The following is a 19222-nucleotide window of genomic DNA, read 5'->3' as shown; positions in this document are numbered from 1 at the left end:
TTTCTCTCCGACCCACTGTGCAAGTGGTACAAGAGGATAAGATAAGATGAAATAAGTAATACATAAATAGATTCTAAATAGCGCAAAAGGAAAGGTAAAAACTAAACGGTATAAAAAAGTAAATCAATTGCAATGTGCAATATGAGAAACATTAGCAATGTATTATTGCATGTTTATTATTATTTGCAATAAGGCATATTACCCAATAACTGCCCAGCACAGGAGTGAGGTTGTACATGTGTGTTAACTTTCTGAATACCTAGGGTTAGGGTGTATTTTGTGATTAATTTCTACTTTTTTTAGACACATTAAAATCCTTACACAAAGTAGATTAGAGGAATATCCTAGCTCCTCTATGAACATTAGTTGAATGATTAATTGATTTGTTATTTAGTCTGCAGTGTTTCCCCTACCATTATACAGGCCTGGCGGGCCCGCCAGGCCAACGGGACCCCCCGCCAGGCCAACAGCTGCCCCAAAAAAAAAAAAAAAAAAAGTAAAAAAAAAAAAAAAAAAAAAAAATATTAATCTTTTTTTTTTTTTTTTTTTTTTGTCTGCGCTACGCCGCGCGATGCACGTGTGCATTCGGAGCGCACATGTCAAACAGGGAAACTGACGAGAAAGAACCTTCCTTTATAGGTCCATGGCATAGGCTACACTGGAGATATTTAGGACTCAGTAACAGGGAGTTGAACAGGAAAAAGTGATGAGCAAAACTTAGAAAGTTAAAGTTGCTACGTCGCCATGGCAACCAATCTGTATCAACAGCTGAGACAGCGCTGCAAGTTATCTTGAAAACAGCAGGCTATAGTAGCCCTACAAGCTTTATTTTTTGGTATTTTCAATGCTACTTTATTTTTATGTTTTAAATTGAGAACTAGGCTACATGAAATATAATGGGTCAGAATACAAAATGTTGCTTATTTTGCACACGTTTTGATTGATAGGCTAATCATGATGTGTAGCCTAGGTTAATTCATTTATTTTAAATTAATATTTGATAAATTAAAGAAAATGTTTCATGATCCAGATTATTCCAGAAATTAATACTAGACAGGACATACCTGTCTATATTAGGTCTTCGTGTTTATTGTATTTTATTTTCATATCTATGTGTTTTTCTTCAATAGTTTATATGGCTTGTGTCTCCAAATTATTCCATAAAATTGTTTTAGGCAGGACATATGACAGCTGTTTACAGAGCAAAAAAAATAAAATCAGATTTAGCTTCTCAAAGTGCACCAGTTTGATGCATTTAACTTTAAAAAGGTAAAGGTTTTCTTCCGCAGGGGCATGCCCCAAGACCCCACTAGAAGGTCCATTCTCCCCCAGCAGTCTCAAAAAATCCTGAGGGAAACACAAAATGTACAAACGTACCGAATGTGAAGGCATAACCCTATGCCCTGATTTGTAGCGGGTTGTCAAAAGAGGCTCATCCATAATACAGTTAGTTTTGGTCAATTTCTACTACAAATTTGGTACGCACGCCGCGCGCATACTCTTTATCAGCTTTTACCACCGGGCCTAAAAACAATTCTAGGGGAAACACTGGTCTGTAAACATGTTAAAGAAATGGTGAAAGATATCCTTAAAAAAGCCTTAGGTGACATAGTTGGACTAGATGTTTTATGTATCACACAATCTCAAACTCAAAACATACAGGGAATATGTCTAAATGCATGTACATCATTATTTGACAATTTGGTATCATTTAGCACTATAAAAAATAGCAACATTTATAGGTCAGAAAAGACGAAAAAGCATGATAGGTGCTCTTTCATATCTTTGGGTTTTAGATAGTTGGATTAAGCAAGTCATAACGGTCAGTTCTTCAAGGTTCACATCTTTTTACATGATGTATGCAGTTAACATTTTCTGGGTCAAAAGTGTGTAGTTTTTAAATTATACCTGTTCTCTGAATGTGTTCCTCTTTACATTTGACATCAAAAACCCCTTATACAGCAACAATCAAGATACAATCATATCATACACCGTACATCTAGGTCAACTTGTCTGGAATTCAGGGTTCATCAACGTGGCATGAATAATCTATGTACAGATTTCAATTAGCCTGCAAGCAGGACTCAATCAATATGTGTCTGTGTGTGTGTGTGTGTGTGTGTGTGTGTGTGTGTGTGTGTGTGTGTGTGTGTGTGTGTGTGTGTGTGTGTGTCTGAATGCACGCTCCAGAAATAACTAACTTTAGGTAACACTGGTGAGACATAAACTAATACTGTGTCTAGAGCCATTGCTCATTTACAGATGTCTATGTTAAAGTATAACTAAACCCCAAAAGCACTTTTTTCACTTTACAACCAATTTTATGGAATGTAGTAGTGTTCTCCACATTCTAGTACATAGTATGTTTATTCAACATTGTATGGTATGAATCTGCAAAGAGACTGGCATTTAAAAACATGAGTACTGCATACATATTTTTCTGTTTGGTGATCAGTTGGTTGTGACATGTGTCGTTTACTGAAACGTCACCAACACATGTTTTGATATGATACAGATCATTTAAATGACCCCCATTTCTAGTTAATTCCTATAATTCCCAATTTTTAATATTCCCAAAACTCCCCATATCAATTTCCCATGGAAAATGTGCTGGAAACTGTCCACCCCTTTGCAACCCTTATCATCACACAGCATAAGGTTACCATGCAAACAATAGGCAACAATTCAATATCAAACTAAAAGCATGCCAATAATATACAATACAAAATGATTTAATGCATGGGCAGCAAGCACAACTGGGAGGGTCGAGGAGATTAGAGAAGATGGAAAAGAGTTGTTTGTGGTTGGAAAAGGAGGATTGAATTTTGATTTCAGAAAGAGCTTATGGCTGCAGAGATAGAGGCAGTGAAGGAGCAGAGACAAGACTGGTAGGTTAGCAGGTCATCAGAGTGTTTTGATTTCCACCATTTCCTTTCTACTGCCCGTATAGTGATTCTCTCAGCACACACTTGTGGAGTCAGACAACCACGGGGCTGGAGAGGACTGTTGATTGGTAAAAAAATATCATTTACGCGTTAAACCACAGTGTGTTGTCACCTCAGCAGGTATTGTGTTTAGTGAGAAATGTCTGTATTGTGTGGTGTCTTCCCTCTTTATTAAATTAATCAGTGGGCTACACTGTGTCCCGCTGCTACAATGTCACCTAGTTACATAGCTGCCGAGTCTTCTCTGTGCATTTACCGGCGTAAATACGCCCACAATACAGGGGAAATAAATATGCCAGCGGCTGGTTTGACCAAGCAAAAACGAGAGACGGCTGGCTTGACCGTTCCACGTCCCGATACCGTCCAGTCGAAACCCCGCCTACCTAAAGGATATGGTCATAAACCCTGCCTATCTAAAGGATAGGGTCATAAACCCTGCCTACCTAAAGGATATGGTCATAAACCCTGCCTACCTAAAGGATATGGTCATAAACCCTGCCTATCTAAAGGATAGGGTCGGTGGTGGAGACAGTCGCTGGATCTAGCATAAGCAAGCTGACCCGAGCCCATCTGCTCGGTGGAAAAGAGGAACTATATAGCGTGAACCCAAATGAAAAATATAAACTGTCAGAAGAAGTCTCTGACAGCAAAGAGCCAAGTTATGATGAGACCATACAGTGTTGCCATTAGGGGTGTGAACATTTACAAAAATGTCTAAACGGTTACACGGCTGCAATTTTTTCATGTACACGACACGTTTAACCGTTTTTTTTTTGCCGAAGCTGTTGCAGCGACAGTGTGTACCGAGAACGTCAGGCAGACAGCTAAGCAGAGAGAAGCACAGAGGCCTTTATTTCATAATTTTGCTTTTTGACTTTGAAGTGATTATAACTGCCTAGTGATAATCTGTCATTAGACTGACTCCCGCTGTCGGGGCCGTTGTCGGCTTGCGAGCCGACCAGCTGATCGGACCAGCTGTTTGTTGAGAGGAGATGAAAAGGAAAGTGAAACTGAAGGTGGAGCAGTTAAATAGTTAAATGAATAAATATTATAACCAAACACAATGTTGTTGTGTTGTCTGCTTTAGTAGCCTACAGTAGCTCACACCACCCACCACTCCTGGAAATAATAATAATTTTCCAAACTTAAAAAATGGTTTTCTTTTATTGATTTTTCCTAAACGGTTATGATTTAACAAACGGTTACATGTGTACACTTGCACACCCCTAGCTAGTTGCCATAGAGAGCAAGACATTTCTGTGAACGGGGCCACTTGAACAACATGCTCTTCTAAAGAGGCTGTTCAATGAGCGCTGTGTGTGTGTTTTCTTTGTGTGTCATCGCCACCGTCAGCAGTTCTAATGGCTGATATATATATATATATTTTTTTTTTAATCACATGCTGGGGTCACGACACACATTAGCACACGGTGCAAACCGAGGCAGGAGGCACACACTACACACAACACACCCAATTATACTATCTGTAAAACCAAATCAAACACAACATAAGAGCTTGATTACCATCGCACAGCCTTCCTTTATGAGAGGCGACTATTTTCTCACTCTTTTAATAGAGATATCAAATCACCCTGCAGCACATGGTCTCCTTGCAAATTGACTGGGCACAAAGAGGTTACACCAGCTCTTTATTATAGCCAGGCGTGGGCATAATGACCTACAGTACATCACTTTTTCATCATGTAATGATTTGTTTCTTGTAAACAAATTACATCCCACTGACTGTGGGATGACATTAATAGAGATTAGGACAAACCCTGCAGACCAGCTTGAAACCTTTTCCTGCCGTCCCCTCCCCTTCCTTTCCTCATACCATTTACTCTATACTAGGAGGCACAATCCCAAGCTTTGTGTTTGGATTTGTTGGTGGTTTTGACCTCTTATCCAATTAAACACAGCAGAAGAATTATCCTTCAGACTGAACCTCCTGTGTTGGCAGGTCGTTTGCGCGCATCGAGTATAATCGGTGACAAAGTTCAGTGTTTCCCACAGGTTGAGAATTTACTTGCGGTGGTCAGGTGGGACAGATTGTGAGGCGCAGCGTGTGATGGGCGGGTAAGTAATAAATAAGTCAAACAAAGGCTTATGAACTATTTATTAATAAACAATGTGTCAATGACATTAGAATCATAAAAGAGCAAAATTATTAAGGCTAAGCTAACTAGCTTTAGCTGCCCGATCATCTTGCGGGAATGAAGTAGCGTGACATCGCGGTGGCGTTAGTTTTATCCGACTGTAGGCTACACTTAAACTGGGTGCATGAGGCACTTTAACGTCAACTCACAACAAAAACACCTGTAGCATGGTCTGGTGTTGCACACATAGCTGCACCACGGTAACACTCACACTGACTAATATAGCCTTGATTTGATTTTTCTTATTTATTTATTTTTAATAATAGAATACAGGTTTTATCTACCTGGGTGGCTCTCAATTTACCTGGGCGGGCCGCCCAAGTAGAGCCTATGTGAAACACTGCAGTTGTTTTAGACAGTATTTCCAGCAAACAGTAAATATCGACCAGTGAATTATGTTAAATTAAAAAAAATATTTCATTGATCATAACTTCCAAACCCGTTTTTATCAAGACCTCAAGAAGATGAGTTACTAATTGTAGTGTCTCATGGTGGTATATGATGCCTTTACCATACCAATCCTGAGATTTATCTGCAGTCACATATATAAATACTCTAGGCACTGCTCCGACTTTGGATAATGATTGAAAGAATGAGACATGTGCATTCATCAATCAATGTTGAGTTTTCATTGTGCTGTGTCTAGGCTCACACCCCAACACGCTTGGAACAGAACAGCTGCTTCTACACATGGATTAATTCCGGTTAGGGTGGTTCAGAAACCCTATTAACATGCAGCCCCCTTTGAAGCCTCCCTGTAGAGGTATTCCAGACATATCCAATTAGTAGGACCCCCCTGTGTAGACCCAGAGCATGCTAGAATGGATTAAGTATCGAGTTCAAGTTCTTTTATTCAAGTATATCCCATCAGACCGGGGAATGCCTTGGAATCCTCGGGTAGGACCCGGAGGAAGTCATTAGGGAGGGCTGCCTCACCTAAGCCCAAGCTAGTACAGCAACCCCAACCCATAAAAGCAGCTGAGAATGGATGGATGGATGGATGGATGGATGGATGGACTTATATCTGTACTGGTTTTTAAAGGCGATACCAATATAACCAGAACTATTCCGTTTCTTCTCTGCACTTTTCCTCAAGCACAGCTGGTGATTTCCTTACTGTGCATTGTGTATGCCAATGATACAGAATTAGACACAGTTTAGTGATTCCTACAGATTGAGAATTTACTTGTGGTGTTAAACATTTTTTTGATGGAATACGGGTTTTATCTACCTGGGCAGGTCTCAGTAAGTAGAGCCTACTGTATGTGTAGGAAACACTGCAGTGGACCTTATTAGAACCTGATGAAATCGATCAAATGAGCTTCAAGGAGTAGCCTGTTGGTAGTTTGCATAACACTAAGGCTACGTTTACAGGGCAACGTTTTTGAACACGCTCTACATGCACACAGATCCACAAAAGCGACCTACATAGCTGTAGTATGCACACCAGGCCAGTATAGTTGATGGTGAAACTTTGTAGCAGATAGAAAGCCCTTCCTGTGCCATTAGGAGTATCTGAAACATCCATCTCTGCCTTTGGTCTCTGCTGATCACTGTAATAGTGCAGAAAATCCACTTTGTTGGAGGAGCATTACTAATCTTATCAGAGATAACAACACAAACACAGCTCGGTAATCCGCTAAACCGTTTATTATATGCTGTCCTCTAACTCCCGCGTGGCTTTTTGACTGCATGTGCAAAGGGAAGCTGTGATGTCATCGGTTTCACAGGGACTGGCTTTGCTAGTTAACACGGCGACGCTGGAGTTGCGTATTAAAAAGATTTAACTCTGAAACCTGTTTTCAAAAGTTTTTATTTTCAGTCCATGAAAAAGACTGTTGTCGTGTAAACGAACAGCCAAAACAAAACATACTTTTGAGTGCTATGTTGCCCCGGCCCTTTACTGCATGACATGACCCTCTCTCTCTATCTCTCACATTTCAACTCTTCTCTATTTGGTCAAATACAGCTGAAAAAACAACCTAAAACATACCATAAAAAACTGTTGCTTTTATGTTTCTTTGGGTACACAGAAGATCAAAGCATATTTTGCGGGCAACTACCTTGTGAACATCTTGCCAGCCAGAGGCAGTTTGTTTGAAATTCCTCGATTTCTGCAGCAACTCCTAAAATCTACCCATGGGCCCTAGTGACATTGGATCTAAACTGTACAGCAGAGTGTGACTGTGCTGGTGTGAATGAGCACAATGAGATCAATGGCTGGTCATTTCCTCCCCAGCTCCCGGCCTGCCCTGTAGGGGAAACCAATGGATATCCCGCCGTAAACACTGTCCGTCATTATCACATCACCTCCCACTGGCACCCAAATTCACACTCGCCCTTTCAGCGCGCTGTCCAGACCTTACGCACCCTTTTCACACACAGACACATGGTGGAGATGACGCAAGTTCAGGGCACTACATCAAGTCAGCAGACACATTCAAACTGCCTTCTGGACAACAACGCTTTACAGTATGGTGATTGAAACTGTGTTATGTAAAAGGAAAAAAATGCAAGATGCCAGAGACCACAGCACTGATAACCAACCAGGTTTAGTTCAAGCAAGGCTGCACCAACCTGGACTATGTTTAAAAGGCATGGTAAGAAGGATGGATGATAATAGCCAAAACAAAAAAAAAAAAAAAAAAAAACTTGCATCCCACTTTCACCCAACCGTCATTTTCAGGATACCGTTGGACTTATTTCACAAGGTTGCAACACAGAAGTTATTTTAGTCTGTAAATGAGTCCTAACCCCTTATTTTCTCAAAAACCTGTTCATAATAAGTAACCGCAGTAAGGATTTGGCAGCCTGTTTTCTATGCAAATCAATATGTTTCAAGTATTTCCTGATTCTAGAGTCCATGCACACCTGACCTCCCAGCCAACTTCTCCAAGTGTCCTGTCTTCCGTCTTGCGGTCGGCTTTAATAATTAAAAACAGTTTAAAACACTCTCAGTGCAGTAAACATTAAGCTTATTTCCCCCTACTTATCCTTGTTAGTTCGGGGCCTCACCCTGACAGTGCAAGATGCTAGTTCAAAATAGCTCCACCCTCCACCAGCTACAACAGTTAAATGCTTACAGTGCATCAGTAACAATCTAATAATATAATGTACACTGTATGTACGCATTGCTATATGAAATGGGATATTCTGCAGTACATTTAGCTGATAATACCTTTGAACTTCACATTTAAAATGCATGAGCTTACCTTGTAATGTCATAGGCTTTTACTTTTTTGTAAGCTACTTTTACTCAACTGATTTAAATGGCTGTAGGCCTATAGCTAACTACTGTATTTGGCTGATTTCCAATATGCTGTAAGTCCATTTAAAAAAGAAGTCCTCAGTATTGTAGTTATTGGTGTAACGAGTGGGTGGGTCCTTTACACAGATGTTGTAAGCTCTCATTATTTGTGAATAGCACAGCATACATTATTTGCAGAGCAATAAAACACTGCCACTAGCTATTTTGCATAGGCTATTACTACTACTTATAATAGGCTACATGTGAAAAACGACTACTATTTTTTTTTTTACATGTTATCCAGAGTAAATGTGTAGAGGGTGCATCTTACCGTCTAGATTCTCCCTGTCGCTGATGTGCTGGAGGTTGCAACCCGTGTCCTCGCGGCTCAGCTCAGGTTCTGGCCGGTAGGTCTCGAGCCTCGAGTGGTTGTTCCGCCGGTGTTTGGGGCTCGAGGACACGCAGCAGGACGTTGTATTCCCCATGGCCTAACCTGCGCAGGTTTCGATGCAATAGTCCAAACCCAACTCTGTATCCTCGGTTCTTGTACCAGGCCTACTGTACGCGTTTACGAGGCTACGAGCGAGAACAAACGGGGCGGTAACGCGGAGGGAGTGACCCAGACCTGGTGCAAACTACGAAGCCCCGGTATCCGTTAGCTTTACACGCCCTTCCCCCGAGTGTAGCTAAAACACGCTCTGCCGTAGAAGTGCTATCATTTAAAACAGCTGATAACACGCAAAAGTAGGCTAATAAATCACAAGTAGCCCGACGTCCCAGTCTTACAAACGTCCTGGCGAGGGCAGATAGTGCCTCTGTGCTGCAGAATTCGGGTTCACACTCGACTCCCTCGCCTTGTAGTTTCCCTCCGAGCGTTCTCGATCATACTTTGACGCGCTGTTAAGCTACTTTGTGGCGACGTGAATGAATCTGAGGACATGGTTCTCAGGTCGGGAGATATTTTTGCTCCCAGGCCAGCACTACATTTTTGCCTATGTAGCCTACTGTACTCCGCTGCTGTTGCTGCTGCTACATCCGTTGCCGCGATGCATTGACGCGCCCCTGGGAAATGCGGATGTTCGAACCGGTTCGAACACGAACTTAACAAGCTTCGCACTTTTAATTCCTTACATTTCCCTATAGCAGGCTAGTTTTTTTTATCAAACACTAAAACAATCACGACAAAAAATATTTACGCTAAATATGATTGAAAAATGGTCAAATTTGAGGTAGGCGTGGCCTAAAACGCTACTTCGGAACCACGTATCATTGTTTCTCCTTTATAGGTTATGATATCTAACGTTGAAAACGATTGGCAAAGAGAAAAAGTAGCAATGCTCCTCAGATAACCACTGTGCTTTCCCTTTCTATATTCCCTTGATCATAGCGTTGGGGTAGCCTAGTAGGCCGAGGCCTACATGTAAACAAATAGAAATTACAATATTTTATGGTAGCGCGTAAACACAGCTTTAAAAAAATTAAAATTAAACACACACAGCACTGTGGCTATTATGGAAAAGGTTCCGGGTCAAGTGGTTGGTTAATTACAACAACAAGGCCAAGTTATACATGGACAATTATAGGCCTACAGTCCATTGAGGTATACAATTAAATAATAAGCATATAGCCTACATAATAGAATAATGGTAGTGCAGATGGTTTCTGAATTATGTCAATGATTTGTTCTATTTCACCAATAATATTCTACAATCGGCATAATGGCAAACTAGATGCACTTGTTATAACAGGTGGATGATGCTGTCATCCTGGGTTGAGGTCAGAGATGTTATGAACCCAAACCTTGACATTTGTCATTAAATTACTTCTCACCTCCATGTGTGTGCCATTTTATTAATTGATCTTGGTAGATGATTGGCACATGCATAAGGGCTTTGCTTTGCCCTATTGTGACAGGGTGCTGTCTATACTAAACCTCCCTGCAGGATTAAGTGGAATTAGTGGAGGTCGAGAGGTCAATGAAGCAAAGTCCTGGGGAATAGCCTCATCATTGTAGGTGTTTCATTGACCCACATGTGTACGCATGTGTATGCCTCAGACTGTCACTGGTGATGCTGCAAGTTAAATAGTGTATGAGACTAAATAGGCTCTCTGTATGATTACATTGAAATACCTTATTAGGCACAGTGTTGTAGTGCAGCCTGCTGGTACTGCAGCTGTATTGCATTCAATTGATAGAAGTTGCACACATGACACCTCTTTCTGGTTAAAAAAAGAAAAGGTATTTGTTTATCCCAAAGGTGCTTTTGCGCATATTACAAGAGGGTGGAGGTCTCTTCTAATCCTTTAGTTTCATCAGAACATACAATAGGCAATTGTTTCCTATTCTGCAAACCAAAATCACTGTAGCTGAATGGGTGCCCAAGCAATAGCTGAAGTCTACACACAGCAAAAATCATTCCATCTTTTTTTTCACTGGTATCATAATATTTAAATGCTGAAAACAGTCGGACAGCATTTATTTTTTCCCTTCCGGTGCTTTCCACAGCTGGTGTGGTATTGTCTCTATCTGGGTTGAAGTTGACTGTGTTTTGTTGTGGACTGGACATGAATAAGGTTCCACAATAGGCCCAGGTGTGGTGCAATTTTCTCAGTGGTGTTGGATTCTTAGTTTCCACGATGTCACCCTAACAAACGTCACATGGGGAGTGACAGAGCATGAAACCCTCTCATCACTGCAAGCAAACAAACTACTCTGGATGGATTGGTAGAGAAAGCTTTCCCTTTTGTTTGAGTCAGAGAATGCCATCGTGGCCAATCTTTCCTTCATCCACATTTCTCTGTATTATGATATGGAGAAAGTGTTTTAATACACATTCTACTTCTCCTTGCTGCCGTCATGTCGTGCTCCATGATATGTCTGTAATCTACAATAGGCAACGAAAGATGTGAAAGAGTGGACACATTGCCTTGCTATCCAATGTCATGGCAATCAAGTCATGGCTTCATTGAGAAGGTCGCACACCGCGTTCTGTCTGAGCAGAATCCCCAAGAGTCTCGGCATGGTGAATAAAGCTCCATCATGCACTCATATATAGGGGGAACTTTTGTATTAGTGAGTCACTTGTTTCAACTTGCACGACAAAATCCTAATCATGTAGGGGATATTTCTGTCTGGTCCCTGCATTGAACCATGGCTCTTATGTGAGACAGCACAGAAAGACTGAGCAATACTTTTATTGAAGCAAATAAAAATGTTAAAATATACAATTTGGTTTGATGATAACAAGACAACAGCTAAGGTCTCATAAAAGAACAATAAAGCACCGAGAGAGAATAAGGATTTCTGTATTTAATTCCAAATAACCACATTCAAAATGAGTTAATGATTTTTAAATTCAGCCTTATATAGTGCGATGAAAAAAAAAGAATATACATTCATTCAAATTAAGACACATACAATGTTCTTCTTTTTGTATAAACTATGAAAAGTGCAGAGTAAACCACCGAATACATATGAATGCCACAGACAAGAAGCAGATATGTCCTATCGTAGATCCAAATCCTGGTCCATTTTAACATTAAATACACCTGAAAATGGTTGATTAATGCAGTGCGTTAACTCATATTAGTGAGCTTGCATTAAGATTTTTCAGGTGGGATAAAATAAATTAAAAACACTGGCTTAAGCACTGTGTGAACCATTTTACTTTTAACATTTGGCCCCTCAGAAACACTATGCATTAATACAGTTTTTTAATAGAGCCTAATTCTAAATCTGATAATACAGGAATGTAAAAAGGCAGTGCAGTTAAGGTGGTAACGGTGGTGGCAGATCGTTGCAGGCAGTTCAGTGGTTGTGGTTGTACAAGTGCTTGACCTGGGCCCTCAGCTGCTCATTCTCAGTCTCCAGTAAGGTGTTGCGAGTCTGCAGGTGGTCCATATATTCCTTCTTCCTTTTCCTGCATTCTCTGGCGGCCTCTCTGTTCAAACGGACACAAACGTCGCGTAATACTCACTGATCATAACCCCGACCTTTAAACCAGATTCTTGTTTTTGCTGGTGGTGGCGCACGATTGATTCACAGCCAGAATAGCATTGACATCATCGTGTAAACACATTTAACGGCAAGGACAAGGAGTGTTTTGTGCAAGTGTGTGTTTGTGTGCATGCGTACGTGTGTGTGTGTGTGTAAGGACAAACACAGTCCTTAAGAAAGCCCCATAGAAGTATATTAACACAGTCCACACAATCCTTCTCTACTGGGAGGAATCACTCGACTTTGTGTCGATAGATGTCTTTCAAGGTTTTAAGCTCCTCAATCAGAGTCTTGTTTTGATTTTCGAGCACCACAACGCGATTTTCGAGGCATTTGACATAGTCCTTCTTCTTTCGTCGACACTCCCGGGCGGCTTCCCTGGAAGCAACAACAACAGTTACCGTGAAAAATACAGCCTTAACGTCTTGGCTCCTCGCCCAGACATAACAGAGAAACTCACAGAGCCATAAATCAGTTACACCAAGGGGGTTAAGTAGGCCCACATTGCAAAAAGTACAGAAGGCTTTCTTATGTGGGCAAACAATGGTTGGATGACTGCGATCATGAACATCTTTGCGACGTAACTTTGGGATTAGGATTCCATGCAACGGTCAACCAATGATGTCATAGGAGACAAAAAAGCATCCTGAAGGAAAGCATGCCAGGATATTTAGTGATGATTGATCGTAGCAAAATCCATATAGGAAAGGATTGCAAAAATGCAAACCAGAAAAGTGGGAATCAGCTTCAACAGTGACATCAGGTTGTTTACAGCAAACCTACAGTAAGCCGAAAGCCGTCTACAGACAGTGAGCGTGAGCAAAAAGCATGTCAATAGCAGTAGGTAATCAATACAGCTCCCTCAGCAAACCAGACCTAACCACACACACCTAACCTGCTTACAAACACACATTCTAACAACCAACGAGTCAGCCAACTCATTATTTGCTTCAAACATATGTTACAAAGCTGATGATGGGGGGTTCAGACAACCTGAGAATTAGCAGCTTAACATGCTGGATGGAGGAGAGTCATGCAGTGGAAGGATAAAAGGCTTGGGGATGCCTTTGTCACATGCAGGTCTTTTCAATTGCTATTTGCTTGATCTTTGTGTATTACGCAGTAGGCACAGTAGAAAGGGAAATGGACCCATACAAAAACATACAAACAGAGCACACTTTCCCTTTCAGTAAATCTTTTTCAGAAAAACTGCGATCAAGATGTGTTCTGAGGTCAACATTGTACACTTGAAAAATTTACTTAACTCATTGTTTGTAAATGATGTAACAGACATATACTTTAACAAAGAAGATGACATGTTACTTAGGCCGCCTCTGAGGTGCTGGTGCAGTAGGTGCATTCCCAGTGTTTCCAGTTAATGCTAAGCCAAACTAGCCAGCTGCTGGCTGTAGCTTCATATTTAGTGTACTGACAGAAGAGTGATAGCAAGACTTTGCAGCTAGCCATTGTCAAAAAAGCATATTTCCCAAACTGGCAATATTGGCTAATAATATCTGCTGATAATATGTATGGCTTATTAATCGCCTGGGGTCTAATATCAAATCTGATGAGTGTGAATAGTCCTTTCTACCTGTTTTTCATCAAGCGGAGCTCCCTCTTTTGTAAGCCCTCCTCTGCAGGTTGCTGGGAGCAATGAGCACTGTCCCCTGTCACCCCCTGTGGAAGGCTGGAGTTGGGGTGTTGCAGCTGGCAGGCAGTCAAGTCACCTGCGGCGCCTGGGGAGACACAAAACAACATGCCAGTCAAAAGGATTTAGTTGCACAAGCTATTTCCAAATCAATTACAAAGCTTGTGTGAAAAAGTATTTCCAAAGTTCTAAGGAAGTAAGTTCTGCATTTGTACAGCACCTTTGAGAACCGAATTTCACACGTAGCTTTAGAAAAGAAAAAAGGCAACAGACACTCAAAACACCAACATTTTAATATGTTTAAACAACAGTAAAGGAGAAAAATATACAAATGCTAGTCAAAACAAGTGGGTCCTGAGGTGCTTTTTAAATGTGTGTACAGATGAAGAAGTCCAAAGGAAGAGAGTCCCAAAGTGTAGGAGCCACAACCTTAAAAGTCTCAGTTAGATTTAAGCCTGGATAGAGAAACAAACAACACACTGTGATGACCTTACAGATCTGCTGGTGATATAGGGCTGCTGGGGATCTTTGACGTTGGCCCCTGCCCTGACAGTGCAGAGTTTTATTATTGATCACATTCACCTTGAATTCAATTATGAATTTGTTGAGGAGCCGGTGAAGGGGAAATCAAAATTGATGTCACATGAGACCTTTTAGGACCTGGTCAAAAGCTTAGCAGCAGCATTTTGGACCGCTGGGATTGCTTTGCTGAAGCGGGAGTTCAAATGGTTGAGATGGGACTAGGCTAAAAGCGTGAGTGACACAATAGATCTGCGTTCTGTAGAAAACACTTGTTGGTCCATAGTCAGAGCCTGTGCATAGTGACTCCTACATTTAATAGATGAAAGAGAACCCTTGTAAGACTCAAGTGAGTTGTATGGTTGTATCTATACCAGAAATAAGAACTGCTGCTTTGTCATCTTTAAATAGCTTAGGGGCCAAAGCTGTGCTACATAGATATTAAAAAATAATAAGAGAGTATAGATTACTGAATTCCACATTGAATTATCTCTTCTTTTCTTAAATCAACGCTTCAAATAAAAAATCAATCTTATCTATTTCCCTTTCTGGTCGTTGTCTGCTTAGTGCCAGCAGCCCTCCGTGCCCCTCATATCAAGCAATACCGCTGATGATCAATTCTGTGATATGCTGGAATTGCATTCAATCACAGCATGGCTAGCGAGTGACGTCAATGCACATCTTATTTGTTGGTCGCATTTACATGTCACTGCTGGGGGCCTGTTACAGGAAACGCGGTGACGTCAGCTACTGCTGCTATGTGCCCTGAGTGGGCAGAGCATTGATGCTTCTCACAGGGAGTGAGGGAGAGAGGAAGGGAGACAGAGAGAGAGAGAGAGAGAGAGAGAGAGGGAGAAATGGAGAAAAAGAGACAGAGTATGATATAGGAGACAAGCAAACCATGCAAGAATGTTTCTCATCTTGGCTGTGGAAAAGGAAGTTTTCAGCGATCCCTTGCAACTACTTCTGTAGTGGAGCCCTACTTGTGATTCTATTTGATATAATGATTCAGTTTTTTATTGGTGGTTTAGGGAAAACTCACTGACAAACATGAGCAAAAGGTTACTGTTTAAAAAGCAGATCGCAACAATCCAGATTTTAGTTTTCAATTCCACTCCTGATGATTTCATTACATTTTATCCGGTTGAGCGTTGACATTACTTATCACTTACCAATATTTTAAGAGAATCCTAAATTAGTATTTCAACTGGACGACAGTGTTAAAAATAATCAGTGTTTATGGATGTGGGAGTAAAAAAGAGGTGATAGAAAACATACCTGTTTCTGTCTCATCCCCAGTTACAGCCATACTGTATCTACTCCTGGGCTTTCCAAGAGAAAACTGACGCCTTCTGAGTCTTCTCTCTGACTGAAATGTAGCCACGACTAACAGCGAGGCTATGTGTGCAATTTACAATTAGAAGCATTGACATCAGCATGACATCACTGGCCTCCTGATGTCAACAGTATGGTTTGCTCTCTCCCCGACACAGAGCTATGAGTCAGGGGCTCTGCTGTTTGTCTTTGAAAAGGAATGTTTTCCTCAGCTAGAACGGCGCTGGAGATGGATGGTCACTAGACAAGGCATATATGGTTTAGGCTTCAATCACTCTCAAACCCTTTTGTAAAACTTCATTGTGTTAGTCAGGAATATAATTTCTCATTGAATAAAATGGTTTTGTTACAACGGATATAGTATAACCATCGTTTCTTACTCTAAGCTTAAGGATCTGGCTCCCTCTGCAGGCTTTACAGGGTTAAACACAAGAACTGCATTTGCTTTGGGGAAATATGAAGACGTCCTTTTAGTCCATTCCTTTTTTTTTATCAAAATGCACTTAAATAATCAAAAGTAAAAGTTCACAAATGATGTCACAAGTAAGGTTGTTTCATCATATGTTTTATATGTAAAAAATTAAAAATAAATGTGGAGCATTTTTATGATTTATTGGACAGTTTGGAGAGACAGAGATGAAATGGGATGGGGCAGAGAGGGGAATGAGATGCAGATAATGTCCATGGGCTAGATTTGAACCTGTGGTATGCTGAATTTGAGGACTGAGCCTCTATGAGCGGGCGCTCTAAACACTACACCACGAGTGCCCCCGTAAAACAAAATCCTTACAGCAATTGGTTAATATAGCTGTCATTTAGCTGCAAATGTAGCAGAGTCAACAATGTTCTCCTCTCAGTATAACGAAGAATGAGAAAATAAATAAGTATTTGTACTTTACGTGAGTACACTAGTTGAGTTCTTACATGTCCATTATTTCCACCACTGTAGTGGGATCAAATGAAATCATACAGAAAAAAAATACTTATGCATCATTGTTTAGTCCAAATTCATCAAACCGGTTCGTTACCTGGCAATGTTGTTGGCCTATCATTCTTCTGGGGTCTAGCCAACGTGTCCCTGTACCTGACACGACCATCAAGAGAATATCCCACTGGAAAGACAAAAAAAAAAAGGCATTCAAGTAAATAATAATAAATCATCATGTTATTATTGCAGCAATTATGTTTATTCCCCGTCTTTGATGCAAATAGCTAGAATTTGAGAAATTTGATATTATTCATCAAATGTAAGCTATAGCTCTGAGACCATTGCCTTGGCTATTGGCACAAGCAGTGGTATCCTAGCCCTGGGCAGGCTTGTCCAATGGGGAGGGAGACACTCATGGAGGAAACTACATAGACAGAAGAAGAAGAAAAGGCAAAACTCCATAGAAAAGGATCTAGGCAAATATTTCAGACCCATGTTACCTGGAAGTTGGGGCATACAATATTGCTGTGTGCAGCTCATTGACTCCCCATAGTATTGATGGCTGCCTGGTGGAGGCTGTGGCGTCCTCTCAGGTAGGTACTTGACTGGACTCTGAATAAACCCATCTGGGAGGGTAAATGGTAAAAAATGGCACAGTAAATAATCACAGATCAGTATGTAAATTTAATTCCATACTGTAACATAAGAATAACTTTTTTTATATAGTGTAATTAATGTACTTTATAAACTCGCCGTGAAAAAGGAATGAAAAGGGTTGGAAGGGTTAGAGAACTTAATTCTTCATGGCAATGCTTCATGACATCAACTCTGGAATAACTATTTCAAACGCCGTTTGAAAAAGAATCATTCAGGATGAGTGAAATGTGCGAGGCAAGTCAGTGATTCTGGAGAACGCTTGTGTTTAAAATCACTTTTAGTGAAAAATCAGTCAATATATCCTCACACTCTGCTACATGTACAGACTTGTTTTTGTGTTCGCCCCAAAAGAAGTCTGATGTCAATACACAACATATGCTATGTAAATGTATGTTAAGCACGGGTAACAAAGGGACCCACCGTAGCTATCAACATGCCTGTAGCAAGCTGAACACCCCGATATTTCCATTGCTGAAGACCAAAGAAGAGCTAAAAGGAGGCTTCATATTTGACTGACAACAGCCGGTGAGTTTTTATTGTCATTTGTCTACCTAACACTAGCACAACTGGTGTTGTAACTAAAGTGATGGTATCACTATTTGTAAGAAGAAGTGGAGGTGTAGTGGTAGTTTGTGGTGGTAAATGTGCTTTCAGACATGCTTACAGCACTGGTTGCGGCTGCTCTGCTGCTGGTACACAGGTGTAGGAATGCAGGGCAAGGTTGCACTTGGCTGATATTTCCCTTCTGAATTCACTTGGTTCATTGTGACTGGTACTGTAGATCAGGCCGCTCTGTCTGATTATTCCCTAGCGATTAGAGAGGGATAGAGACAGGGTTGTTGTTAACGTGTGTAATTAGTGAAGATGTTAGGCAATTGTTGGACAGTAACACAGATAAATCATGAGAGTTGCTCCTGAGCTGCTGCCACTATCTGCTTTGCCAGCCCTCTTAATCCTGCTCTTACCAGTATCTTAAAGAGGTTTCTCCTTTTAGCATTTTACAAGTCCAATGACAGATTGATCATTGTAACAGTACATCTAAAACATGATGATGCAACCAGTTCCCAGAGAGTGCTCTCTGCCTTGAATTACTGAGTACAGGAGGGAGTGGTGTGGGAGGTTGGTTTCGCCACTAGTGCTGCCTAATTTGAATCCAATTTCTCAGTAAGACATTATTCAGCCAGAGTTCCGGGTCAAATGTTTGTATACATATCAAAAGTGGACTACCAACACTGGTCATGGATGATTCCTTCTGCTGGTTGCATTAGCCGAAGTAGTTAGGCCTATGTCAAGTGACAACACAATGTTTTGTTTTACATGCCAATAAAAGCTATTTGAATTTGAGGTTAAGTGACCAAATTTGACAGGTATTCAGAGAGCCACAATATGCCAGCATCTCTACATGTGCTGTTAAAAAAATAAAAGAATAAGAATCACATCAATGAATGATTCTAAAAGTAATAGTTTGGCTTGTTAGCAAGACGCTCTATTCATTTGTATAAAGACTAGCGGTTAGCTACCTAGCTCTAAATAAGGTGTTAGTCAGTTTACTTCTATCTACCCACCGGCACATTACAAATATTTAGTACCTGTTGGTTCCACCTGAAGAGATTGAGCGACCACCAGAAAACAAACTAAGCCTCGTTAATAACCCACGTATAACTACTAAATAGCTAATAAAAGAGAAGAAAAATAAGTTGTTTTGTAGCTTACTTGGCGTTATTTAAAATCTTAGCTAACTCCAAGGAACGTTGGACAGTAATTGTTCCACGATTCTGATTGGCTAGTTT

The 19222-nt window shown here is 40.8% G+C and overlaps 2 protein-coding genes across 3 annotated transcripts in view; both read right to left on the bottom strand.

Moving 5' to 3' along the window:
* Positions 1–9323, bottom strand: part of ccny (cyclin Y) — a 38644-nt gene extending 29321 nt beyond the window's left edge. For both annotated transcript variants that reach the window (XM_080050356.1, XM_080050357.1), the window contains exon 1: positions 8680–9323. In XM_080050356.1, coding sequence (XP_079906482.1) covers positions 8680–8833 — 154 coding nt within the window. In that variant the 5' untranslated portion in view covers positions 8834–9323. The remainder of the gene's footprint in view (positions 1–8679) is intronic.
* A 2833-nt stretch (positions 9324–12156) lies between these two features.
* Positions 12157–15856, bottom strand: LOC307268065 (cAMP-responsive element modulator-like; the record flags this gene model as incomplete). Its single annotated transcript, XM_080050583.1, has 4 exons — positions 15791–15856; positions 13937–14081; positions 12583–12723; positions 12157–12289 (listed from the first exon to the last, which is right to left on the bottom strand). The coding sequence occupies exons 1-4, from the start codon at positions 15819–15821 to the stop codon at positions 12157–12159; spliced, it is 450 nt and encodes a 149-aa protein (XP_079906709.1). The 5' UTR covers positions 15822–15856.
* Between the last annotated feature and the right edge of the window lie 3366 nt (positions 15857–19222).

The sequence above is a fragment of the Ammodytes marinus genome (assembly GCF_949987685.1).
Source record: "Ammodytes marinus genome assembly, chromosome: 21".
Taxonomy (NCBI): Eukaryota; Metazoa; Chordata; class Actinopteri; order Uranoscopiformes; family Ammodytidae; genus Ammodytes; species Ammodytes marinus.
This window is presented reverse-complemented; position numbering and strand designations above follow the sequence as displayed.